A 25,628-nucleotide genomic window follows, 5' to 3' on the forward strand; every position below is an offset into this window, starting at 1 on the left:
TAGAAAGAGGGTGTTGGCTCAGTGATCACTATGGTTCCAAGGAGTTCTGTGTTGTGTGGTCTGTACTTTTCTAAGACTGTAGAGTTCTAATGTTCTACAGTGTTGAGGTCCAAAGTGTCAAAGTCCTCGTTGCTGATGGTTGGTGGCAGGTTGGTGGGAAAGTGTCATCTTAGAGGGATGGCACTTGGCTGTCCCCAGGCTAGTCAAAGGTACCTTTAGGCGTGTACAAGGAAGGCAGGCTGACTTTCCCGTGCTGGGTCCTGGCCTCAAGGAAGCTTAGATCTGCGGTGTGACCACAGTCAAGGTCTGTCACATGTGATGTTGCCTTGAGTCAGCCCGCACTTAGCTGCCAACCTGAGGAAGTGATTGCTTGTGCCCAGAAGAGGTAAAGAATGCTATCTTTGCAGGTTCTTCATGGGGTGGTAGAAGGAGTGCAGAGATAGACAGACTCTGTTTCAAGTCCTGGCTTGGCCTTTAGTGGAGAAGGCATCTTTCTCTGTGTAACGTGAGGGCAGGAAGAGATGGGGGCAGGTGGAAGTCGGTCTGTAGATGTTGGGAAGAGAATGAAGAGGTCGCCTCTGATGGCTTCTATTTTTTCCCATCAAATGTGATGTAGAAGTGGGGATGGGAACTTTGAGGAAAGTGGGATTAGAATGAGAGCACCTTTGTGGACAGAAGGTGAGGACGCTATCCAAAGACACGCGACCCCTAAGATTTCTGGGCCATGCACAGGGTTCATTTGAGGTTGGCTGACGTGAATTTATAGTCCCACCAGGCTTCTCTGTAGGCTCCTTTCCTAGCAACGTTCAGCTCTGGTACAGATGGGAGTTGTGTTCATCTGGGGGGAGGGTGACCAAAAGACAAGGCAGGGGAGAGCATTAGGAAACATGTAATGAACTATGGAATCTAAGTGGGACAGGGAGAGAAATAGAGATGGAAAAAGCTGAGTGGCCACGTTAATGGATGTCTGTTCCAAACAGGGGGTACAATAATTACAATAGAGGAACTAGAACCAGTGAGCTAGAGAGAGAGGGATGGGGCTGGGAAGAGAGGTGTTAATCAATATAGAAACAGGTTAATGTCTGTTCTATGTAAAGAGCAAATAAAATCAGTTCCGGGAGTTCCAGAGTTCTGGGAAATTGGGGTGCAATGAACAGAGATGGAGGAAATGCAGCTGAAGTTCAGAAGAAGAAATGTTCACCCTTGTCGTAGGGACCCTGAGGCGGGTGTACCTACACAGGTGACAGCATTGTCCCGCCAGACTTGGGGAGCACCCCACTTGGCCTTGGGATCTGGGAACTCTGCCCCTGAGAAGATCTCATCCAGGAGCTGGATTTAAGGGCTATAAATATCTTCCTAAGTCCTCACTAGGCACCTGCCGGATGCTTTGCTCCCAGGGAAATGCAAATGACCCTTGAGATGCTTAAGGGCTCTATTCAGATGCCTGGTTGTTGGAGGCCAAGATGGAGGCCCACCCCCCAGTCTTTGTTTATTCAGCAGGTCTTTGTGGAGCCTTAAAGGGACTCAGCCTAATGTTTGAGGAAGGGAACATCCTGATGTCAGAAGCCCTGGGTGTGTGGTAGTGCCAGCACAAGTCTTTGAGGTTTCTGCTGACTGGGACTTGGTGATCCTGTGATTCTGAGTTCAACTAGAGTATGTGGGCACAAAGGGGTGGGAGCCTGGGTTCTGCCCCTGGGGAGCTTCTAGTGTGGTTGATGGGCTAGAATTTGTATTTGGGGAACTGTGCATGAGAGCAGCCAGGTCTGCAAGAGGTCAGAGGGATGAGACATGAATAAGGCTGCAGTATTGAAGGAAGGCTCTGTGGAGGAGGTGGCGTGGTCTGAGAGATGAATTAAATAAAGACTAAGATCCCAGCCACTGCTGCCTGCCCCATTTAAGAGCAGGGCAAAAGGTCCAACGGCTTGAAGAGATGTTTCTACAAGGCCTTTTACTTTCCACTTTTTGTGCCCCTTGCAAGAGGAGATGTTAAGGTTTCCTGTGCCTTGGTCTTGGTGGTTGCTGTGAGTCTGGGAGGGCCAGGGGCTGAGGCCATTCTTATAAGGAGAAGAACATTTCTACCACCTGGAGCCTTTGGGGCCCTTCAGTGAGGCTTGTTGGACTGAGGTTCTGGGTTCCTGCTCTGGAGACTCTGTTTGGATTTCTCAGCTCCCTAGGAATGGGTTTGGGGAGGGGAATTGGTCTAAGCTCCCAGCTTTCTTTCTTACAGTCTGTACTCTTTCTGTGTGTGTATGTATGTGTGTCTCATGTATCTGTGTGTATGTGTGTGTATTCACTGATGTGGGTTGTGGGTACGAATCTCTGTAAATGTGGTTTTCATGTATGTTTGTGTGTATCTCCCTCTCTGTGCATTATGCTGTTTCCATGTGTTTGATTGTGGGTCTGTTGAATTATGGGTGTGTGTGTGTCCATGTCTGGGTGCTCACGTGTCTCTGCATGTGCGGGGTGTCTGTGTGCATGTCTGGTGTTTGTCTGTGTGCATGCATGTGCTCCTGGGTCTGCAGTGAACAGCGTCACGCTGGCCGTGAACCTGGTGGGCTGTCTCGCGTGGCTGATCGGAGGCGGGGGAGCCACCAACTTTGGCCTCGCCTTTCTCTGGCTCATCCTCTTCACACCCTGCTCCTACGTCTGCTGGTTTCGGCCCATTTACAAGGCCTTCAAGTAAGTGGTTGGTACTGACCTCAGCTCTTAACCTTGTCTCTCTGCCCTATTTCTTCTTCTCCGTATATTTTCTCACTTTCATTTGACAGCCCCCCCCAAGTCACTTTCACTTGTTCACCCTCAGCTCAGACTGCCCAGTAGGATGTGGGCTTCCTGAGAATTCAGTGCTGGGGGTGAGGGAGCTGGGAGTCAGAGCCTTGGTTCCCTCTTTCCTCATTCCTCATTTCCTTGGGTGGGCATCACATAGAAGTTAGGCCTCTCTTAGCTTTGCCTTCCCCTGACAAAGCTGTATGTCAGATTTGCCAGTGGGGCCACCTGTGTCGGTGGAGCTGCCTGTCTTGGCATCTGTGGGGCTAGCTGATTTGGTACCAAGTGGACATCTATCCGTGTGCTAACGGAACCAGTTATCCATGTACTACGGACACTATGTGCTAATGATGTCATCCAACTCTGTGCTAAAGGGACCATTCATCCATGTACAAGTGGGGCTAACTGTCTTGGTGCCAGTGGATGTCTACCTTGTATAAAAGGGATTTTCTTTTTTTTTTTTTTTTTTAAAGATTTTATTTATTTATTTGACAGAGAGAGATTACATGTAGGCAGAGAGGCAGGCAAAGAGAGAGAGGAGGAAGCAGGCTCCCTGCTGAGCAGAGAGCCTGATGTGGGACTCGATCCCAGGACCCTGGGATCATGACCTGAGCTGAAGGCAGCGGCTTAACCCACTGAGCCACCCAGGCGCCCCTAAAAGGGATTTTCAATCTTGGTGCCAATGGGACTGTTCATCCAGGTACCAACAAGGCTGTCTGTCTTGGTGCCAATGGAGAATCCATCTCAGTGCTAACGGGGCCTCAGATACCTTTCCAATCCATCTGTATGCCAGTTAGGCTACTGTTTGGAGCTGGTTGGGTTCCATTCTTATACCAGTGGGGCTTTCTGTCTCTGAGCTTATCCATCCACGTACCGGTGGATCTAGATGTATTGGTGCCAGTAAGGCTGTCTATCACCTTGACAATGGGGTCATTTATTCTTGCCCTAATTGACCCATCTACTTCTATGCCAGTGGGACCAACTATCCATGTACCGTCCATATGAGTGGTCCATTTTTAAGGAGATCTCTCCCTATGTACTGTTGCTCACACAAGATTAACACATGGAAACTCGTGAAGATTCATGTAAACACTGTTCCATTTTTGCCTCTCAAGGCCTTTAAGTGTCTTCTGTCTATTGCGTACTCATTTAAACTTGGAAGTTCTGGGGGCTCTTGAAGACAGGGGAAGGCTTCGCCCTCTGCCCAGGTAATGAGAGTCATCTTCTCTGCTGCAGGACTGACAGCTCCTTCAGCTTCATGGCATTCTTCTTCACCTTCATGGCCCAGATGGTCATCAGTATCATCCAAGCCGTGGGCATCCCAGGCTGGGGCGTCTGGTAAGACATTGGGATGGCTGGGATGGTCCCAGGGCTGGCGTGCGTGGCACCTTGCGTGTGTCCTTTGTTTATGCCTGTGTGTTAGCTGCTTGGCCTGCGAGAGGATTCAGTGTAGTGTAGTAGACACAGGCACAGCAGCAGAGGAGTGGTTTTGGGGAGTTCCCAGGGGTGGTAGGCATCATGGAAGAACCCAAGGCCAGGAAGCCTTATGTCTGAGGAGTTTGTCTCCTGAGCCGTGGGAAAAGATTCTTTTGAAACACTGCCACAGGCCCTGTGGCTGGTCTCTTTGCATCCGATGATATGGCCCCTCCCTGTGACAACGAGATGGCTCCTGGCTGTGGTGGTGGGGCTCCCGGTTACCCCTCAACATGCCGGCAGCCCCACAGCTGGCCTCTTCCTGCAGTGGCTGGATCGCTACCATCTCCTTCTTCGGAACAAATGTTGGCTCAGCAGTGGTGATGCTCATTCCCACCATCATGTTCACGGTTGTGGCTGTGTTTTCCTTCATTGCCCTCAGCATGGTACGTGGTCACCTCAAGGCTGAGAGGGTGGCTTTGGAAAGGGGCTGTGATCTGGGACAAACCCTCCTCCAAATTACAGGAGGACCTGGAGGTCTTCCAAGGGACTCACTCTAGAATGACTTGGTGGACTTTGCTCCTAGTATACAGGGTGGGTATGGGAGGGAGGATTGGCTTCCAGGTTTTTCCTGGATGGCTGCCCCTTCCCTTTGATTAATCCTTCCTTGTGCTTCTCCTCCTACAGGTTCATAAATTCTACCGGGGCAGTGGGGGGAGTTTCAGCAAAGCTCAGGAGGAGTGGACCACGGGGGCATGGAAGAACCCACACGTGCAGCAGGCGGCCCAGAATGCAGCCATGGGGGCAGCCCAGGGTGCCATGAATCAGCCGCAGACTCAGTATTCCGCCACCCCCAACTACACATACTCCAATGAGATGTGAGCCAGCCGAGCCAACCAGGAGGGCAGGGCTGGGGGTCCGTGGGATGGGGACTCAAGCCACATTGTCGGTTGTGGTGACCAAGCAGGGTTCCCCCCTCCCTTTTCTCCTCCCCAACTTTGTACAAAGAATCAGAGTTATATATATATATAAATATATATATATATGTACATGTCTCCCCCCCTTTCCCTGCTCCTTTGGATTCTGTTCTCAGTACTCTGAGAGCTGTGGGCTGCACGTGGAGCTGTCCCGTGCGGTGGTAGCTATGTCTGTGTCCCCTTGTGAAGTAGTATGCAGTGGAGGTCTCTGTTGTTGTGGTGCTAGATGTATGTTTAGAACTAAACCAGCCCCCACCCTCCACCAGGCTGCCCCTTCTGACCTTGCCCTGGAGACCCCTTATGGACCAGGGGGAGGCATAGCAGAAAGCCTGGCCCCCTCCCCAGGGTTATGAGCTAAAACTGTCTCCACTTTCGGTCTCACTGGGAAGCAACAGTATTTAGCACTTATGGGGGTGGGTAGGTAGTAGGGTAGGGACAGGCCAGGGATCTTCCTTTGCTCCTTCCGATCTGGTCTCCTCCCCCTCCCTTCCCTCCTCCTGGTGTCAGATTCCCTGTGGCTTCTTTTTCTTGCCCAGGGTCTCTCCCATCCCCATGTGGCTTTTCTTTGTCTTTCCCAAGGCTACGTGTCCCAGTGGTATATGCTCCTGAGACTGAGCCCATTCCCAGATCAAGGAAGAAGACAGGAGTGAGCCTTAGGTGTGATGTGGGAGGCACACGGCTGGAGATGCACAGCCCACCTGTGTACCTCACTCCCAGGGAGTGGAAATGCTGGGTCATCGCAGAGCTTGGCCTACAAGGAGGGGGGCTCCTCTCTTCTCTGCCCTGCTTCTCCTCCTCTTCCCAGAGCCCCCTTGAGCCCCTCTGCCTATGTCCCTCCCCATGCCCCCAGCTGCTAGCCTACCCCCATCCCATGCTAGGTGGCATCTGTCGTCTGTGAGGGCCAATTCCATTGCCTTCTCTGAAGAGCTGGGTGGTATCCAAGTAGTTTTCAGGTGTAAAGGTACAGCTGGAGCAGAGGGAATGTAAATAATTATTGGTCCCTGAGTAAGTTCTGACTGGCCCAAAGCCACTGGGCAGGTACGAGGTATCTCTGAATGACCATTGGATTCCTGGGAGCAGATAGCTGTTCTGTGTGGGTCTGGTAGAGGGGCGGGCTCAGAGGGCTGGGCCTGAAGGGAAGATTGGAGGAGAAGGCAGGCAGGACCCAGGGAGAGGAGAGCCTGCCTCCTCCCACCCCAGCTTGCTTTTGGTCACAGAGCAGTTCTGGGCACTTGAACTCAGGGCCCAGGGAGAAGCGCATGCTTAGTCCTATCCCTGAGCACAGTAGCTGGAATGGGGTTTCAGATTAGGTGGGGTGGGAGGGGACGCCTTCTGACATTTTTTTTTTTCCCCCCAAATCAAGATCACCTACCCCCTTCTGCCTATTAGACTTGGTCTTTGGACCTTTCTCACCCCGTCAGAACCCGCTTTCCCTTGCAGGGTAGTGATTTAAGGCTACCTGGGGCTACTTGGGGCTGTTCTGTTCCAAGCATTGTGAAAATGTTGCTGGTAGAGGTCCTAACTCTTTCTGAGGCCTAGAGGGAGTGGACTTTTTTACCCAAAGAGCAGCTGCCTGTTTTCCATCCTCCCTTCTCCTGTCTGGGCTATTTGGCCTGAAAATTTTGGCCAGGCCAGCTTGGTCACTCCGGGTTGGCTCCAGCTGGGAACCCAACACCTGTGCTTCCAGGTGCCATCCTGAGCTTTGAGCTCCAGGCACTTCATTTTTCCTATAAGGGGAGCCAAGTCTTCTGAAAAGTTCTCTTCCTAATGATCCCTGATGCTTGGGCCAGAGTATGATTGACTCTCTGCTCTACCATTTTCTCTCCAGGAAGCAGTTGTCTCAGCCTCGATACCTAAAAAGAGACTCTAGGTCTAGGTTTTCTTCCCTTTTCCTTTCCCCTACCCTAGACCTCTGGCTCCCTTTCTCTTAGTGTATCTGGTAGCTCCAGGAGGCCTGTGGTAGCGCTCATACCTGTTGGATGCCACCTGCAGTCAATTTCCTGTCCTCCTTGCCTCTCTTCTTTCCTGGCCCAGACCTATATGGCCATGCCCTGGCTCTGCTCTTGGAAGGCCTGCTACCTGTGTGTGACCCAGCTTGTCCAGGCCCTGGGATGCTGCATCTCTAGGCAACTATGCACTTTCCTAGGGAGGGAACCAGTATGAGAATTGGGGGCTGGGCATGAATTCATCTCCGCTGGATGGTCTGTCTTGGGAGTGTGATGGAGGAAGGTCACTTCTGGGAATCCTTAGGTCTGGCCAGCCAGTGACCTGCTTTTGCATTTTGCTGGTGCCTACTGCTCCTCCTCGTTTCTGGGAGACACAGACCATTGTCCACCTGGCAGTTGACCTGCCTGAGCTGTCTGTCTATGGTAATTGAGTGAACCATAATAAAGGGGAACATTTGGCCCTGTGTGTCCTGCTGCGTCATGTGTCTTCATGTGGGCCTGTGTGGAGCCTCACTGTAGGCTGTGGGCATGGAGGTAGGGTGGGTCAAATGGGTCTGTGGCCTGTCGTTCCCCGGGGGCCAAAAGTCACAGACTTCTGTGTGATTCTTTCTGAGGCAGCCTTGAGTAGGCCTTGAAATTGCCACAAAGGCCTCCTGCCTGTTGGAAGGAGCTCTGAGTTGCCTGAGGAGGAAGTAGAAGGCTGGATTAATAGGGGAGAGGTGGTTTGGTCCAGGTGCAGACAAGGGCAAGGGTAGAACACCGAGGACCCCCTCCTCAGCTCTCACTGATGGAGAATGGCAGTGGATTAAGCAACCTCAGCACACAGAGCTTGTGGGGGTCTTGATGCTGGATAACGAAGAAGGCAGTGAGGTGCACCCGGTATGCTTTCTCCTGCCGCTTTTCCTTTGACAACCCTGTGCCCTCCATTTGGAGACACTTCAGCTAAGCTTATGGCCATACTTCAAGATTCACCTTGATTGACTCCTTTGAGAGGGCTTCCCTGCCTCTAGTTTTTTGGTCCTTCTGATTGTTCATGGAGGATCTTATTCTGTAATTTCCCGGACACTGATTTAGCTCCGTATTCTGTGCATTTAAAACAGGAGAGGTTCCGCAAATGTTCAGTATAAAGTGCCCCAATGATGAGCAGTGTGTCTGTGTGGGATGAGGGTGTGGTGTGAGGAGGTCAGGCAATTAGGCCAGACCCCGAAGAGGGCACCAGCACTTTTAAGAACAGCAACCGGATGTTCACGGCAGGATTCTCTCCACTGGACTACAACGACCAGAGGCAGAGAAATAGACTACAGTTCCCAGAAGGCTGCGCGACACGTAGGCAGTCGGGCGCCCTCGAGAAACTACGTGGTAGGCGGAAACAGTGGGAAGGGCGGCTGAGATATCGCGATGTTTGGGGCCGCCCGAGAAGCGTCAGGCTTGGGTGAGGAACCTAAGGGGATTCGGAGGCTGTGTCCTTTCCGCCCGGCGGTAGGGAGACGCTGCGAACTTCGCTGTCAGTCCGCGACTGTTTGTGCGTGACCTTCCTTTGGCCCGCTCGCGCGCGTGTATGTGTGTGAAGGCTGTGGGTCCGCGGGGATGTATGATCTCAGTTTCCTATCTCTGCCTGTGAAGCTCAGCTCGCCACTGTGGGTTGGCGGCTGTGTCTGTGTGGGCAGTGTCGAGCCTTTAGGACTGTACTTACCTGCCTGCCGGCACATTTGGGACCTCTTCCTGGCTCGAGTTTGGAGTGGGGGATTTGTACCTGTGTTCTCACTCCTGCTTTGTGCTGCACTGCGACTGTTCAGTGCCGTTTAAACTAGTTTAAAAGGTGGCCCCATCAGTTCCCCTTATTTTTAAAATTGGTAAAATAGAAAAAAGGAAAGCCTTGGTATGTTGGAATTATATCCCCTAGATCCGCCTAAAAGTGCTGATGGTTTTTAAAATTAGAATGAGGCTAAATTTTGCCAAAGAAAAACTTCCTACCGTCCTTTAAAGGCCTGTACCAGATGATAATCAGGAGAGATTGCTATAGTTGGGGGACTGGTGAATGTCATGGGAGCAGGGTTTTAACCCCACATCTCTGGCGGGCAGTGGCTGTAACTAGCTTGCTAGTAGGCTGTGTGTGTGACTATGATACTTAGTTAATATACAATATATAGCAATATAACAATATATTACTATATAATATGTTATATACAACGTATATTAATGTGATACAGAAATATATAATATATACAATATATATAATAAAAATATATCATATACCCTATAGTATATGTATATATCCTCAACATGTGGACCTGAGGAGTGCCTAAATGGGATTACAGAAGCTGCAGAGTCAAACATGCCTGCTTCTAGTGGCAGAGAAGAGCAGTTTTAGCAGAATTCCAAGGGCTTGAGCTCTCCTGAGTTCGTTTCCTTACCTTGGGGACAGGGATTTAAAGTGCCCTACGGCCTTTTAATGTCTTTGGATTGGGGAGCAGGGTGACATTTTGGGGAACTAGAAGTTGCTCATTATGAGGGGGACAGAGTAGAATGCATTGACTGTTGGGAGATAGGGCCAGAGCAAAAGCCTGGGGCGGGGAGTGAGGGGCTTTGACATTAAATTGAAGATTATAATCTCTTAATGGATCCTGGATCCCTGTTCCCCTGGTCTTACATGTTTGGTTCTGCTTTGTTCTAGGTCCCAGCCCCTCACTGTTCCTGTGTTGGGCAGTGTTTGTACTGTCTGGCTGTTTTTTAGCCCTAGTTCTGTGAGGCTCCACATATTCCCCTATTGTGACTGGCAGATATTCTTGAAACCTTTACTTAACTCTGCCTGCCCTAATTAAACTCAGCAGAGGAGACTTACACATCACAAGCTTGCCATAAGCAAGCTCTGGCTCTGCCCTTTTTTTTTTTTTTTTTTGAGAAAGAGAGCAAGAGAGTGCATGAGCAGCAGGGGGAGAGGCAGAGAGAGAATCTTAAGGAGACTTCATGCTCTTCGTGTAGCCTGATGCAGGGCTTGACCTCATGACCCTGGGATCGTGACCTGAGCTGAAACCAAGAGTCTCACACTTAACCTTCTGAGCCACCCAGGTACCACTGTCTGGTCCTGTCTTTCTAAGGGATAGAGAACCTTCCATTTTTCTGGTTGTGGCTTACCAACGTGACTGATGTCCTGGAAGCCTGAGGCTCAGTAATCATAGTCTTCAGCCCTTATAACCTCTCTGTGATAACTTTCTGCTCAAGAGTTCCTAGGAGTCTAGCAAAGCCCAGAAAAATCAGGCACTGTCTACAGCTATCTTGGCTGTGCAAGTAGGTGGTTCTAACAGGAACTGGCTGAAGTAACAGACTTACTAGTTTGGGATTTGATCTTTTTTGAGAATGAACATAAAGACTGCTAGCTATCACACGTCACAAGACTGTTAGGTTGAACCAGTTTGACCTTGCTTTCAAATGTTGGTTAAATTATCCACTTTCTGGTACTCAAGTACTTCTTCCCCTACTCCCAACACCCAACCCACATACACTTTTCTCTGAAAGTAGGTAGGCTTTGGTCCTTATTGGTCCTTAGCAAGTCTTGCTCAGCAGGCTAAGTTGTAAATCTTGGGCTATACCACCCAGTGTGTGGGGAAGTAATTGAAATCCCCAACATGGCTTCATGCCATAATTTTTTTTTTAAGATTTATTTATTAGAGAGAGTATAAACAGGGAGGAGCAGAGGGAGAGGAAGAGAGAATCCTCAAGCAGACTCCCTGCTGAGTGTGGAGCCCCTTACTCAGGGCTCAATCCCAGGATCCTGAGAGCATGCCCTGAGCTGAAATCAAGAATTGGCCACTGAACAAACCGAGCCACCCAGGCACCCTGTTACCTCGATTTAACTGATGGCTTTCAGTAACCTGTTTCTTAGGAATGATACCAGCTTGATGTAGAGGAGGTTTATGGGCTGCAGAGATGAAGTTCAGGCTCTGGTTTGGCAGGAGTCTCCCTGTCCTGGCACCAGTGAGCTGGGGTGGGATGGGGTCGGGGTTTGAGCTTTAGCAGGTAGGCTTCCCCAGAGAGTCAAGAATGCCTCCGTGGCCTACTGAGTGTGCTCATCAGTATGCTGGTCTGGGAAGGGGCTGGCTGATGGGCCCTCTAGACCTTGCCATGGGCTGAAACAGGCTCTCCAAGCTCTGGAGTAGACTTGTTTCTGGTTTGGGCAAGCAAGGCCCTGGCTGAGGCCTGATTTAGAGCAGAGACTGAAACAGAGCTAGCAAATGGAACTTCGGGGGAGTCTTGCTCTAGGGAACTGGTCTGTGCTTAACTCCTGCTGATTAATCCCCGGGTCTGGGCCTCTGGGAGATCTTTCTGGGCAAGGGCTCATGTAGGTGCGTGCCTGAGGCTTGAAGGCAGATACTGGGTGAAGAGGCCCTCAGGAACCAAGGAGCCTCTGGAGTGAAGGAAGAGGAAGCCCCTGTGGGTGTGCAGCCTCAGAGGTAGCCTCTGGGTGATTGAGATAACTTCCTCCTTGACGTTTGCCTTGGTTTCCCCTCCTACTGCTGATTCTGCCCATTTTGAGTCATCTCGCAGGACTCTTGTACTGAGAGCCCTTACCTCTGTCTTTCATACATTGACTCAGAAGTTTCTACTGGAAGGAGCTTCAGAGATCACCTGGTCTTACCTCTGTATTTTTCAGATGAAGAGACAGGTCCAGGGAGGGAAGTACTGTGGGCCAAGGTCACACATCAGCTCAGGAGCACAACGATGGATGGGGTCCAGGGCTCCTGATGTACCAGCTGGGCTTCTGTGCCAGTGTCCTGTGCCTCACGCCCACCCTGCTTCAGAAGGTACAGTTCATTATTCCTCCATCAGTGGTTCAGGACCTACCAGGTGCCTGGCTGTTGGTGATTAGACCTGGTCATACATTCAGGGAGATGCTGGTGGCATTGGTGGTGGTGGGGAAGTGAAGAGGGAGAGGCAAGGAAACACGGAAAAATTGGAATCACTAATTGTTACCAGGCATGTGCGTCTCAGAGAAAAGCCTATCTCAAGTGATTTCGGGTATGACTCCTGTCTTCTCAACTCATCTACAGATTCCCCAAAGGCAGTGTTGTGTCTTGAAAAATTCCTTTGCCCAGTGCTAGATGTCATTGGCCCTCAGTGATTGTTGCTGATGGAGTGGGTACGTTTTGCTGGCCCAGCTTGCAGAGTGTAGGTTTTGGTGTGTCCATCAGCTGTATTCTCTGGGGCACTCACTCCTAGCAACATCTGAGGGCCAGAGGAAAAAAACCCAAGCAGCTGGTCCCACAGGAGTGGCCAACATGCTTGTTTCGTCCTGGGCTTAGATTTGTAGAGGAGTGTCCAGTTTGAGCTCCAGGGACAGGGACAAAAAGGCAAATGTCTCCACTCCCCGGATCATCTGAGTCTTCCTGTTGCTTCGGGTTTCCCACCTCTCAGGCATCTCTGAACCCATGCCATTCAGTCCAGCGTCCTCCCGTCTCCACCTTAGGGCCTCCTCCACACTTGGCACCAGCACTACCTTTCTAAAATGAAAACTCACCTTGGCCCTCACCACCCTTCACACTGCCCTTGACCTCATTGCAACCTTACCTCCTGCCACCCCCTACCTCCCATCAAACTTTAGCCTCACTCCTAAGCTGTTCATTGTTCCCCAAACTTGCCACCCTCCTTAGGCCTCTTCACCTTTGTGAGATTTTTCCTTCTTGCATGGTTATTTCCTTCTTTCTCTGGGAAACATACTGGTCCTTCAGGACCCAAGCTGTCCTTGTTCGGGTCTCTGACTTCCTCAGACGGTTAATCCTGAGCAGCCACAACCCCCAGTAAAAACCTTCCTCACAGCACTGGGCCGAATTACACAGTACCTGACCTCATCAAATCATGTGCTCCCAGCCACTGGGGCTGCTCACCCCTCAGTAACCCCAGCATCTGGCCCAGGGTCCTCAAGACAGTTTGGTTGAACATATGAGTGAAGTGGGTGCCCCTTACTCTGCTTTTAGATTTTAAGTCCTGACAGAGCCTTGTGGAGGCCCGTCCTGGCAGGCTCCTGAGATTCGAAGCCATTAGACCCCACATGGAATCCAGTGCCTCGTGTCCAGCTGCTGCACCCTTGGTGAAGAAACAGTTCCGTGTTCTCGTTGGTGTCACTGGGAGCGTTGCAGCCCTGAAATTGCCTCTTCTGGTGTCTAGGCTTTTGGACATTCCTGGCGTGAGTATGCTTATTAGCCAGTGTGGCAGTCTGATGGTGGAGAGCTTCTGCTCCTGGGGCCAGGCCATTTTTATGCAGAGCACGGGTTTTTTTGGTTAATGATGGTGTTTTTGGAAGCCCTCCATGTGCATTAGTGTGTAGTAGGGGAGGCAGGAGACAGTCTAGTATAACTGAGAGCTAGATGAGAGGGTGTGGACAGTGTGAGGGGAGACTTGGAAAGGAACACTGTGCTGAATGGAGGGTTTGGGTTCCCATATGCTGACCCTGGTTCCCTGAGATGCTGGTGTGGGAGGAGGCTGGCTGGAGACATGGAACACATTTGCAGTGTCCCCTTGCTGCCTTGGGTGCCCCACCCCCACTTCATCTTGAACACCGTGGCTCTGTTCTCCCTCCTTGTTAGATACCGTGGCTGTCCTATCTGCCTAGATGCACTGGAATGTCAGGGGTACCTTGTTGCCTGCAGCTCTGGTTTCAGACTGCTCCTTCAGGTGTTCAGAGATGCTGGGGCACCACAGTGTATTGGGGGTGAGGGAAACCTCCATTTTGATCAGTTTTTTATATATATATATATATATATATTTTTTTTTTTTAAGATTTTATTTATTTATTTGACACAGAGAGATCATGAGTAGGCAGAGAGGCAGGCAGAGAGAGGGGGGAAGCAGGCTCTCTGCCGAGTTGAGAGCCCGATGCACGGCTTGATCCCAGGACACTGGGATCCTGACCTGAGCTGAAGGCAGAGGCCCAACCCACTGAGCCACCCAGGGGCCCCTATATATATTTTTATATATTGAGGTCCTGGGGCAGATTTTTCATCGGGAAAAATTCAAGGCTTTAAACAATGCGAAAGCCAGCAACTACTGACCTCATTTCCTTGTCTGGTCTTCAAGGTCTGTTGAACTCCCACTGCCTACACTCCGCTCGAATGGCCCTTGCTTTGACCTGGCCCCTGCCAAGCTGTGCTGTTGTCCTATTCCTCTGCCTCTCTAAATTCTGCACAAACACTTTACAGGAAAACCTTCCTGGCTTGCTTCAGCCCATGTGGCATTTTCTTCTTCTTTTGAAACTAATTTGATGAGGGTCACCTGACTGTCTCAGTAGAGTATGCGACTCTTGAGCTCCAGGTTGTGAGTTCGAGCCCCACATTGCGCATAGAATTTACTTAAATAAATAAAATACTTAAAAAAATCCCCAACTCATTTGATTTTTTTTTTAAAAGATTTTATGTATTTGTGTGAAAGAGAGCTCAGAGGGAGAGTGAGAAGGAGAAGCAGACTCCCTGCTGAGTAGAGAGGCCAAAGTAGGGCTCTATCCCAGGACTCCCAGGATGCTGAGATCATGACCTGAGCCAACGGCAGAGGCTTAACCCACCAAGCCACCCAGTCACCCTCATTTGATGTATTAAAGAAAAACCTGAGATGGGCTGTAAGGTGGTAAAAACAGGGTTTATTCAGAAAAATTATCACAATAAGGGAAAGAGACCTCAGCAGAGAACTGGGCTTGATTCCAAATACAACAGGGAAAAGTGGGGGTTTATAGGAAAGGAGCAGATGGAGGGCAGTGGATGGAAAGTTACTAAGAGGAAGTATCAGGAGTAAGGAGGGTTCTGGCTAACTGTCCTGACAGGATTCTTGGTGCAGGCAGGCCAAGGTGACCCGTCATCACGTGGGGGTTATTGAGGGTTGAAGAGCCCTATGAGATACCCAGGCTGATCAGATAGCGAGAGTGGGGGATTCTGGCCAAACCTGCTTAACAGGAATCTTGCTCTTAAGGATCAGGCCCCAGGATGAGCCTAGTCAAAAAAAATGGTGCAGAGAAGCCTGAGTAGAGTTTGGTCTGGGAGAGAATCTTGAACAGGGTGTGGGGAATCTTAGGTTGGCTTTGACATTGCTCGTGCTGTTGCACATTACTTTGGTGTAGTGCACTGCTGGGGCCCAGGCTGCGCTTTCCCTTGCTATCTGTGCGCCACCTTATGTGGTTGCACAGGTGCTTGTACCAGTGTGTCCAGCAGGGGGCAGTGCTCCCCTGCAGATGACCATGTCAGGGCTGAAGGCAGGGGTGAGCAATCTCCCCCCACCCCCTTACTTTCCCCAGACTTACAGTGAGAAAGTCAGCCCTTCACCCTACCCCTCATACTGCCACAGCAATGAAGTGGGCAGCCAGGGATGCCACCAGGCCAGAAGGGGGGAAGGAGGTGAGTCTCGTGCTCTGTGGCCTGGGCCCTCTCCCCCGCAGGCCCAGTAGGAGCTGGCTCCCTAGACCCATGAGACCGGGAGGCCTGGAAGCCTGGAAGGGCTTGTTGCAGCAGTGACAGCCTCTGTCCCCTTGGGAGGGAGGGAGCCATGCAGTTCCCTTTTCCCATAGCCCCAGAGCAAGTGAATTTCCGGACTGGGGGTGGGTGGGGGCAGGGTGTCCTATCCCAGGAAACAGATGGGCAGCCTCAGAGCTGGGGGAAGTGGCAACTCCCCCATTTCCTGCCTCCCGTGCAGCCTGTATTTACAGGGGTGTGAGGAGGCTCTCCAGCCCACCTCAGGCCCTGGCCTTCTGAAGGGGACAGGCCTTGTCTGGAACAGGAACTTGGCTCTCCCTCTCTGGCTGGAGTCAAGCTGAAAGTCCCGCAGCCAGAAGGGCACTGACCTAGGAGGGAGGACTTGGAGCCTGCTTTTCTAATTTAAAATAAAGGTGATTACTGCCACCCATCCCCTCAGGCTCTTGTCCAGGCTTGGGGAGGGGACACAAAGTTTGTCATCCTGTGCCAGTAGCTAGGTACAGCTCCTGGCACACAAAAACACTTGCCAGTGTTTGTTTCCTGTCCTTCACCCTCTCCTTTCCCCTTATGTCCTTTGGGCCAGCCACATGGGGAGGGGAAGGGGTTGTTGGGGTTGGTGAGACAGCCCATATTAGGAGAGCTGTGGGAGTCACAGTCCATCTGCTCCTGTGGAGGGGCCTGCTGTCCTCTCACTTCTTGGCCGGCTCATCCCGCAGGTAGAATGGTTCTCCAGGGAGCCTGGGTTTGCTTGGTAGAGTCCTTGTGAGGTGTTGGCAACCAGAGGGGGGTCCTTGCTTGGCCTGATGCCGTGGCCTCCCCACATCCCTGATGGTACTGATCACCCCATTGCCCTCTTTTTCTGGGTCACCCGCAGGAGCAGTCTTTGTCCCTTGGAACGGTCCTTCTCAGCTGTTTGCCTCCATCATGGAATCACACGCTCAGGGCTTTTCTGAGCTCCCGAGGCATTTCTAGATTTGGACCTGCAGATGTGCAGCTGAAGGCTGGGCCCCGGGGAGCTGGGTGATGCCACAGATCTGGCCCATAACTGCAGGTGTACCTCATCTTACCGTGCTCTGCAGGTACTGAGGTTTCTTACAGATCGAAGATTTGTGCCAGCCCTGCGTCAAGCAAGTCTCTTGGTGCCATTTTTCCAACAGCATTTGCTCACTTTGTGTCATTTTTTGGTCATTCTCCTAATATTTCAAACTATTTGATTATTTGTTATGGCGATCTGTGGTCAGCGATTACAACTTGCTGAAGGTTCAGATGATGGTTATCCTTATTTTTTTTTTTTAGCAATAAACTATTTTTATTTTTATTTTTATTTATTTTTGTTTATTTTAGGGAGGTGGGGGAGGGGCAGAGGTAGAATCTCAGGACCTGGGGGCTGGATCTCACAACCCTGAGATCCGAGATCATGACCCAGAGTGGGATGTTCAACCGACTGCACCACTGAGGCGCCCCACAGTAAACCACTTTTAATTATTAAGGTATGGTCAGAAGTGGGGGAGGGAGAGTGAGGAGTTCTCCAGCCTGAGAAGGCACTTTGACACTGAAAAGTGAGCCGCTTCATACCGTTACAGGGATTTATTCAGGGGAGCTTGCTGAGGAGCGGGAGGGCTGGCGGGCTGGCTGGATGACTGGCTGGCGGTGCAGGCGCCCTGCGGCTCTTCTCTGCCAAGTCGGGACCTCAGTCTACAGCTTTTATGGAGTGAAGGGCACGGGGAGGTCAATGAGTCCTTCTCTAGTGTGGCGGTGTCTGTGCATCCCTTCAGGGAAGGTCAGAACAAACATTCCTGCATTCTGGTGAGGCAGACATTACCCAGCACAGGGCCTGAAACACGCCGTCTGGAGGGAGGGCACTGCTCGGGCACGAACACGGTGGAGGGTCTGGTATGGGGTTGGTGTTGTCGGCACCCCTCCAGGTACACTTGCTGCTTTCTTCAGACAGAATGCTCTTGTGCATGTGGGAGACTACAGTATGGTGCAGTATGGGACGGTATGACTTTTATATGTGCTGGGAAACCGAAGAACTTACTTGGCTAGTTTTATTGTGATATGTGTTTCATTGCAGTGGTCTGGAACCAGACTCGCAATGTCCCAAGGTAGGTCTCTATTCCTCACTCACTGGTGTGTCCAGGCATCCCAGGGCAGCCGCTGGCTGGAACCAGGCCAGGAAGACTGTGGAGGGGTGCAGGAGAGGGGTGGATGTGTCCTCAGGACTCACATGCCAGCCGGTGGGCAGAGAGACCACCACCACGAATCCTGGGACGCTTTCTGTAGTGGGGGAAGTTTGCTAGTGGGGGCCTGCTGTACCTCAAGAGAGGCATCCGCATAGAGGATTTCTCATGCCGCGATTCTGGGCGACTCAGGTCTTCTTTATGGCCTTGGTCTTCTTAGTCCTGCAGGGAAGTGGGGGTGGGGGTGGGGAGGGTACTAAAATAACCCTTCTCCAAGGCCTATTCTGGCACTAGTGGTCGAAGATTCTAGATGCGAGGCCAAAAGGAATAGATCCTGAAGGCATCCCGAGAGAAGGTTCTGGGATGCAGGAGCGTCAGGGCGTTTGCATTTCCACAGTTATCATGGCACTGGGAGGCGGTTCCATCTGGGCATCCTCTCACTTTGGGGAAGAAGACACCTTGCTAGCTTTTGCCCCGGCGGGGGTCAGCAGGGGTACAGCCAGCTGGGGATTTCTAAAGGTGGAGAGAGTCTCCCATCTGGGGAGCTGGCAGGACAAGGTTAAGTTTCTTTCTTCTTTCTTTTTTAAAAAGATTTTATTTGTTGGAGATAGGGAGAGAGAGCAGGAGCAGGGGGAGGAACAGAGGGAGAAGGAGAAGCAGATTCCCTGATGAGCAGGTGGTGGGGGGTTGCTCGATCCCAGGACCTTGAGATCATGACCTGAGCTGAGACAGACACTTAACCAACTGAGCCACCGACGTGCCCCAAAGGTTAATTTCTAGAATGCCTGTCAGGACCTTCACCGTGGTCAAGGGTGAGGGAAAGAAGGTCCCACTCATATGCAGTATGAAGTAAATTCAGCTTCTCTGGAGAACCATTTGGCAATGTCTAGAGAGAAAGTGTTCCTAGCCCTTGATTCACCCACAGGTTTGACTCCTGTAGGGCACAGAGATTCACCGTGTGTATGGGGATGTTCATGATAGCATTGCTTAGCGTTTCAGAACAAAACCAAAACTGGAAATAAAATGTCCAAGGATAAAGAGCACTCTGGTGCAGTTTGGGTCCAGCCTTGTGAAGGATTAAGGCAGCGATTCAGAAGGCCTGGATCTTGGTGTTCATGCGATACAGTCCTCAAGATAGAGATGAAATGGGCCTGGGACAGGAGTTGGCAAACCGGGACCAAGAGGCCAACTTTGGTCTCGTTACCTGCTTTTGTGCTTTTGTATGGTTTGTGAGCTAAGAATGCTTTTTACATTTTTTAAGTGGTTGAAAAATTAAAAACAGTATTTGGAGACACATAAAATTATGTGAAATTCAAATTTCAGTGTCCATAACGTTTTTGCTGGAACACAGCCCCATGTTTATCTAAGTATTGCCTAGGATAGCGGTCTCGCTACTACAGAGTCGAGTAGTTGTGTCAAAGCTGAAATAGTATCTGGTCCTTTAGAGAAAATGTATGCTGACCACTGGCATATTGAATGGTTCCTTTTATATGTTCACATATCTGAGTTACTGCCCACGCATTTTCCTCTGGAGGTAGTCACCTTTGCGTGGGAAAGGAGGGTGGGAAGGGAGACTTGGATTTTGTATCATTCTGTTCGATCTTCATTTTTTAACCTCTGTGTGTATTTATTTTTAAAGTCAGTGGGACTCTTGGTGGGAAAATTATAGAACATTCTTTGTAACTTTATGCTTTTTTTTTTTTCTTCTTTTTTTTAATGCTCACTGAGAAAAGGAAGCAGGAGAAACAAGGCCTGGTTTGAGGTTTTCCTCTCTTTCTGGGCAGGGGCTACCTGCCTACCCTGTGGTCCTGTTGTGGAAACTGGTCTGTTCAGCAGTGCCGCTCTGAGGCATTTACTTAGGTTTCTGCTTGTTTGGCCAGCCCCTTCGGTCCCTGACCAGCTCCTCCAGGGAGTGAACTCTGTATTCTGCCTTTCGAGTTCCATTCTTGAGAATTTTCTCTAGGTGGGGAAGGGCACAGAGGGATTGGCAGCTCAGTCCTGCTTGAATGGCAGGAAGGACTGTTGAGACCACAACACTAGCTCCCCCAGGAGGCCCACTGGGAGGCTGATGGAGAATGGTTTTCCCCACAGAGCCTGGTGGGAAAGGGCAAGAGGGCTGGGACGGCATCGTGAGCTGGATGGGCCCCTTGAAGGCCTCGTGGTTTAAATGTCTCATGGCTCAGACGAGGAAACCAGGGCCAAAGAGGAAGAGGGATTTGCCCAAGACCTGCCATCCTCCCTCCCCTAGCCAGTGAGCTGGCAGAACTGGTGCTTGGGGCCAGGTTTCTTGACTCCTGTCAGCAAGTGAACTTGAGGAGCTGGGATCTGGAGCATAGGCATTCTGTGCTCAAGCTCATCATGGCTGTGAGGATGAGAATTTCCAGGACACTGTGGACTCTTACCTGGTTCACCTTGCTTCACAGTCAAGGTCATATATACCGCACCTACTTGTCAGACTGAGTCCTTGCTGAGGGGAGCGTTCGTATCTTACCAGCTGTGATCCCCACGTATATGTAGGCTCAATAAATGTTTGACAAGTCAAGACATTGGGCACCTGGATGGCTTAGTCAGTTAAGCATCTGCCTTCAGCTAAGGTCGTGGTCTCAGGGTCCTGCGATCGAGTCCTGTCAGGGGCGGGGGCTCCCTGCTCAGCAGGATGTCTGCTTCTCCCCTTCCCTCTGCCACTCCCCCCTGTGGCCCCCTTGTGCTGTCTCTCTCTCTCTCAAAGAAATAACAAAAAAAAGTTTTTTTTAAGATTTTTTAATTTACTTATTTGACAGACAGAGATCACAAGTAGGCAGAGAGGCAGGCAGAGACAGAGGAAGCAGGCTTCCTGCTGAGCAGAGAGCCTGATGTGGGGCTTGATCCCAGGACCCTGGGATCACGACCTGAGCCGAAGGCAGAGGCTTTAACCCACTGAGCCACCCAGGCGCCCAAGAAATAAAAATTTAAAAAACATTATGAGCTGGAACATTATGAGTTGGGACACCCACTCAGTCAACCAGAACCCCTCAGGAATTTGTTAATGAGGCCGCCTCCAACACAGCTCCCCACCCTATGTGCTGACTCCTCTGGGCACCAAGAGTCCTTTTTCCTAGAGTATACCCACCACCCCCAAGCTCAGGTTCGTGCCAGGGTCTGGGCTGGTTCCCAGGCTCTGGGCACAGCCACTGTCCACACTGGTCAGTTTAGTGTCAGAGGCCTCTGCTGTGTATGCTAGCCCAGAGGCCTGAGTCATCAGAGCTCCAGGTTCCTTGCCCTGTGGCAGTGCAAAGCATGGCGGGTGCTTCCTCTTTGGAATCCTCCGCAGCCCCCGTGATGTTGTCATCTCCTGCCGTACTAGAAACACCTGCTCTTTTTGGGCCACTCAGATGGAGGTTCCAGCTGTGTCTCTTCTTTCCTTATATATGCTAGAACTGTGCTATCTAACATAGTAGTCATTAGCCACATTTAAATTTAAATTATTAAAATTAAACCAAAACTTCAGTCCCTCAGTCATATTAGCCACACCTCAGGTGTTCAGTAGCCACATGTGGCAAGTGGCTGCTGTACTGAGCGGCACAGATGTGACATGTTTCTGTCACTGCAGAGTTCTGGTGGATAGTCCTGTAGAGAACTGGTTCTCCCCTCGGGCAGCTCTGTGTCCCAGGGGACATTGGACTATGTTCAGGAACGTTTTTGGTTGTCATACTTGGACAGGGGTGCTACTGGGTCCCGGTGATAGGAGTTAGAGGCCAGAGATAGGGTGGGGGGGGACGTTCAGGTCATGGGCTTTGTCTCATCTGATGACTATGAAAGTGCTTCTCCCCAAGTTACTTTGGTTGTCTGCCCCAGAAGCAGCCTGGGCCAGACTAGGCCTGACAGCAGATGCGGAGGTATCACTCCCAAATCTGTTTCCATTTCTCCCTCCTTGATTCTCCAGGAACCGCAGATGGGATTGCTAATGTACCTTCAGCAGAGAAAAGGAAATGAGACTTGCCAACTGGTTTCCGGAAGGAACGTTATAAATGCCAGGCCAAATGCAGACAGCTTACACGATAAGGTCTGGCCAAGCCTTGGTCATGTCACACAAAGAAGTTCAGGTTTTAAATATTAGATATTAAAAACTCTTGGCAGGGGTCTCACCAGGGGACCAAGCACAGAGCTGCCTTTCAGGAACTCTCCAGTGTGTGGGAGCTTGTTTTAATCCCAGCCCTGTTTCTATCAGGACCTGTGAGGGGTATAAGAAAGCCAAAGCAGGTTCCTGCCCTTAGAGTTTTCTGCCCTGACAGAGCCCCCTTGGTATTTGCTAGGGGAAGGGTCAGGATAAATGAATAGTCTGAATTATTTAGTATTTCGGAAGGTAACACAACATGTCCTTTTTTTTTCCCTTTTTAAGTATATGTGCTGCCAAAGCGAGCACTCCTCTTTTTTTTTTTTTTTTTTTTAAAGTGTGTGCAAACCCAGGGCCTAGTCCTTGGCTCCCAGGACATTTGGCAGAGTGAATGAAAACGAAAGAACAAAGCCCATAGGGCTGATGAATTAGATCAAGTGACATCCCTCTAAAACCAGAAAAACGGGCTTGGGCCTGCTGGACAGCACGAGGGTCAAGTCACTGCCAAGAAGAGGTAGCTGCTTCAGTGGGGTCAGGGGACGGGCATCAGGAAGGATTGGCTCATCACATACTCTTCACATTACTCTTGAGGTAAAGACATTGGCCCCAGGAAGCTCCCTGACAATGACTGTGTAACCTGGGAAGGTAGCCAGAGAAGGATGGACTTAGAGTCTGAGGGGAAATGCTCAGAGGGAAGAGTTCAAGCAGGGGCCCCCGGTGGGAGGCTCACCTAGATCTGTGGTTTGAACTCTCTAGGGGCTGGGGGAGGCTCAGGCCATGAGGGGGATGCAGGCAGAGGTGAGAGGGAGGAGAGCCCATACCAAACTGGGAATATTTCTCACTAGCCCTAGGCATAGTCCTTTGGAGAACTGACAGGCAGTTTGGAATTAGGGAAAGCAGGGGAACTAGATCTTCAGGAAGTAGCTTTCAAGATTTCAGAATAGAGGATGAACTGGAATATTCTTTTTTTTTTTTTTTTAAAGATTTTATTTATTTGATAGAGCATGCACAAGCAGGGGAAGTAGCAGGGAGAGGGAGAAGCAGGCTCCCTGCTGAGCAGGAAGCCTGATGTGGAACTCGATTCCAGGACCCTGGGATCATGACTGGAGCCGAAGCAGATGCTTAACTGACTGAGCCACCCAGGCACCCCTGAACTGGGATATTCTTTTTTTTTTTTTTTTTAAGATTATATATTTATTTATTTGAGAGAGAGAGAGAGAGCTTGAGAGGGGGGTGGGTCAGAGAGAGAAGCAGACTTCCCACTGAGCAGGGAGCCCGATTCGGGGCTCGATCCTGGGACTGCAGGATCATGACCTGAGCCAAAGGCAGATGTTTAACCTACGAAACCACCCAGGTGCCCCTGAACTGAGATATTCTTGTTCAGGGTAGTTGGGAAGCTCGTAGAGACGAAAGATAGCGGTCCCCATGAGGAAGAGAAAGCAGTGTCCAGAGACCGATGTGTCTACCTGGGAAGCTCTCTGATGAAGGAGATTGGAAAACAGTTAAATGGAAAGGAAGACATGTAGCTAAAAATGGAGGTAAGAGCATGGCCCAGAGGCCACCCAGAGTGAGCAGAAGCTTGTCCTGAAACTCAGGATAACCAAGGGCTGTTACATACATTTGGGAAAGGAACAAGGGTTATGTCCCATTTTGTTTCCGTCTTTTGAGCTTGAAAAAGCAGAACAAATGGTGATAGAAGGGACTTGAACCCAAGTTGGGCAGCTCATCTCCTGGGCAAATTTGTTTGGTTGGTGGCCTGCAGGATGGGTGGGAAACAGCAGAGGGCCTGGGAGCTAGAGAAGACACATCTCCATTTATCAAAAAGGCAAATTACCATATACAGGGTCTGTGAACACTTAGAAAAGCTCTTAGAAACTGGTAGTCACTGGGGCTTGATCAGGCTCATTGAGAACAAGGCCTAACAATTTCAGGGTTTTTGTTTTTTTGGACATCAAAGTACTTCTGGGGGGCACCTGGGGGACTCAACTGGTTAAGCATCTGCCTTCAGCTTAGGTCATGATCCCAGGGTCCTAGGATTGAGCCCTGAGTCGGGCTTTCTGCTCAGTGGGAAGCCTGCTTCTCCTTCTCCCTCCTGCTTGTGTTCCTTCTCTCGCTGTCTTTTTCTCTGAAAAATAGATTAAAATCTTAAAAAAAAAAAAAAAAAAAAAAAGTTCTGGGTTGAGGTGAGGCCCTTATAGAGTCTTAGGATCTGGACCATCTGATGGTGATGTCAGCATGTTAAGCCCTGAAAGATCCCATTTTGGGAGGGTTTGTTCTTGATTCCTTCCCACCTCTCACCCCCACCCCCATGGACCTTAGGGAAGAGCTCTGCTCTTGTCTTTGTTCTGTTCCTGATTTGGTTCATGTCTCGGGGTGGGGGCGGAGGGCTCCTGATGGTGGTGCTGGCTAAGAGCGGGACTGAGATCTTATGAACTCTCTGTGGGCTACGTCTCAATGTGGAATTTACCAGGGAAGTGTGACAGACTGCAGTTGGGACCAGAAGAGTATCTATGCAGGTACAGGCTGGGGTTTGCGGCTTAGCAATGTGGTGAGGAACTCTTTCGAGCTTGCTGATTGCAGACACCCCCACCCACCCGTATATGTCAGCAGGAGGGTGTGGCCTCCGGAAGAGGTGCTGTGGGCTCAGGCTCCATAGACAGACACTCAGTGGGTACCAGGGACATGACTCTCTGGTCCCCTGATCCTGACCAATGGCACTAGGAAGGCAGAAGAGATGGCTCCTGTCTCTGACTTCTTTATTTCTGGGAGATTCCATTCCATTTCTTGTCTTTCTTTTTAAACATTTTATGTATTTATTTGACAGACACAGTGAGAGAGGGGAACACAAGCGGGAGAGTGGGAGAGGGAAAAGCAGGCTTCCCGCTGAGCAGGGAGCCCGATGCAGGGGTGGATCCTAGGACCCTGGGATCATGACCAGAGCTGAAGGCAGGCACTTAATGACTGAGCCACCCAGGCGCCCCACCATTTTTTCTTAACGTTTTATTTTTAAGTAATCTCTACACCCAACGTGGGGCTTGAACTCATGACCCCCAAGATCAAGAGTCACATGCTCCACTGACTGACCAGCCAGGTGCCCCAGTATATCCTTTTGTTTTAAATGTGTCTTTTTAGACACGTTTTGATATGATTGAGGATATGATTAGACACGTTTTGATTTGATATGATTTAGACACGATTTGATATGATTTTTAAAAATTCAGTATGAGAGTCTGAATTTTGATCAGGGAATTTAACTCATAATATATTACTGTCGTAACTGTTATGTTAGGACTTAGCTTCTGCTGTCTTAATACCATGTCACATACTTGTCGTGTGTTCTCTCTGCTCCTTTTTTCCCTTTCCGATCCTTTATTATGTAGCTTGAGTTTTCTGCTGGTTTGAGAGTTACCTGTTCTTCTGGTTACCTCTAACTTACCATTCCCGTCTTACCTTGTCACTGTTTTGTATCTTGAGAGTCTCAGGACTACCCTGCCTCCCTCTGCTTTCCCTGCCTTTGCTGATCCTGTGTCATCTCCAGGCCTGGGTTCTGTGGAGAGAAGGCAGCCCTCTTCAGCCGCCATCTTGTTCAGAGCTGTCCTGGAGGGGCCTCCAGTGCTCAGTGGGGGTTTGGTTTAAATGACCTTTAAAAAGGTCACTGAGGTTTTGTGCAAGTTCTGGGGATGGTAGATTCTAAGGGAGAGTAAGGGAGAGGGGACCTGTCTGAGAGCTCTCCAGTGGAGCTAGGAATAGCAGACCTTCTGAAGTACCACATTCTGCTGCTCCGAGACATCTGCTTCTGAGCC

The 25,628-nt window shown here is 50.4% G+C and overlaps 2 protein-coding genes across 10 annotated transcripts in view; both read left to right on the forward strand.

The window, feature by feature from the left end:
• SCAMP5 (secretory carrier membrane protein 5) overlaps nt 1-7,568 on the forward strand; it is a 38,826-nt gene extending 31,258 nt beyond the window's left edge. For 3 of the 4 annotated variants that reach the window (XM_044231671.1, XM_044231672.1, XM_044231670.1), the window contains exons 4-8: nt 2,523-2,679; nt 4,003-4,104; nt 4,508-4,625; nt 4,867-5,057; nt 5,736-7,568. In XM_044231671.1, coding sequence (XP_044087606.1) covers nt 2,523-2,679; nt 4,003-4,104; nt 4,508-4,625; nt 4,867-5,057; nt 5,736-6,054 — 887 coding nt within the window. In that variant the 3' untranslated portion in view covers nt 6,055-7,568. Of the gene's footprint in view, nt 1-2,522; nt 2,680-4,002; nt 4,105-4,507; nt 4,626-4,866 lie in introns of all 4 variants that reach the window. The other variant, XM_044231673.1, reaches the window with a different exon arrangement.
• PPCDC (phosphopantothenoylcysteine decarboxylase) overlaps nt 4,989-25,628 on the forward strand; it is a 28,079-nt gene continuing 7,439 nt past the window's right edge. For 3 of the 6 annotated variants that reach the window (XM_044231675.1, XM_044231678.1, XM_044231679.1), the window contains exons 1-3: nt 8,454-8,624; nt 11,754-11,904; nt 13,075-13,283. In XM_044231675.1, coding sequence (XP_044087610.1) covers nt 13,149-13,283 — 135 coding nt within the window. In that variant the 5' untranslated portion in view covers nt 8,454-8,624; nt 11,754-11,904; nt 13,075-13,148. Of the gene's footprint in view, nt 5,058-8,453; nt 8,659-11,753; nt 11,905-13,074; nt 13,284-25,628 lie in introns of those variants that run through there. The other 3 variants (XM_044231676.1, XM_044231677.1, XM_044231680.1) reach the window with 3 other exon arrangements.

Source organism: Neovison vison, chromosome 13 (assembly GCF_020171115.1).
Source record: "Neovison vison isolate M4711 chromosome 13, ASM_NN_V1, whole genome shotgun sequence".
NCBI classification, from domain to species: domain Eukaryota; kingdom Metazoa; phylum Chordata; class Mammalia; order Carnivora; family Mustelidae; genus Neogale; species Neogale vison.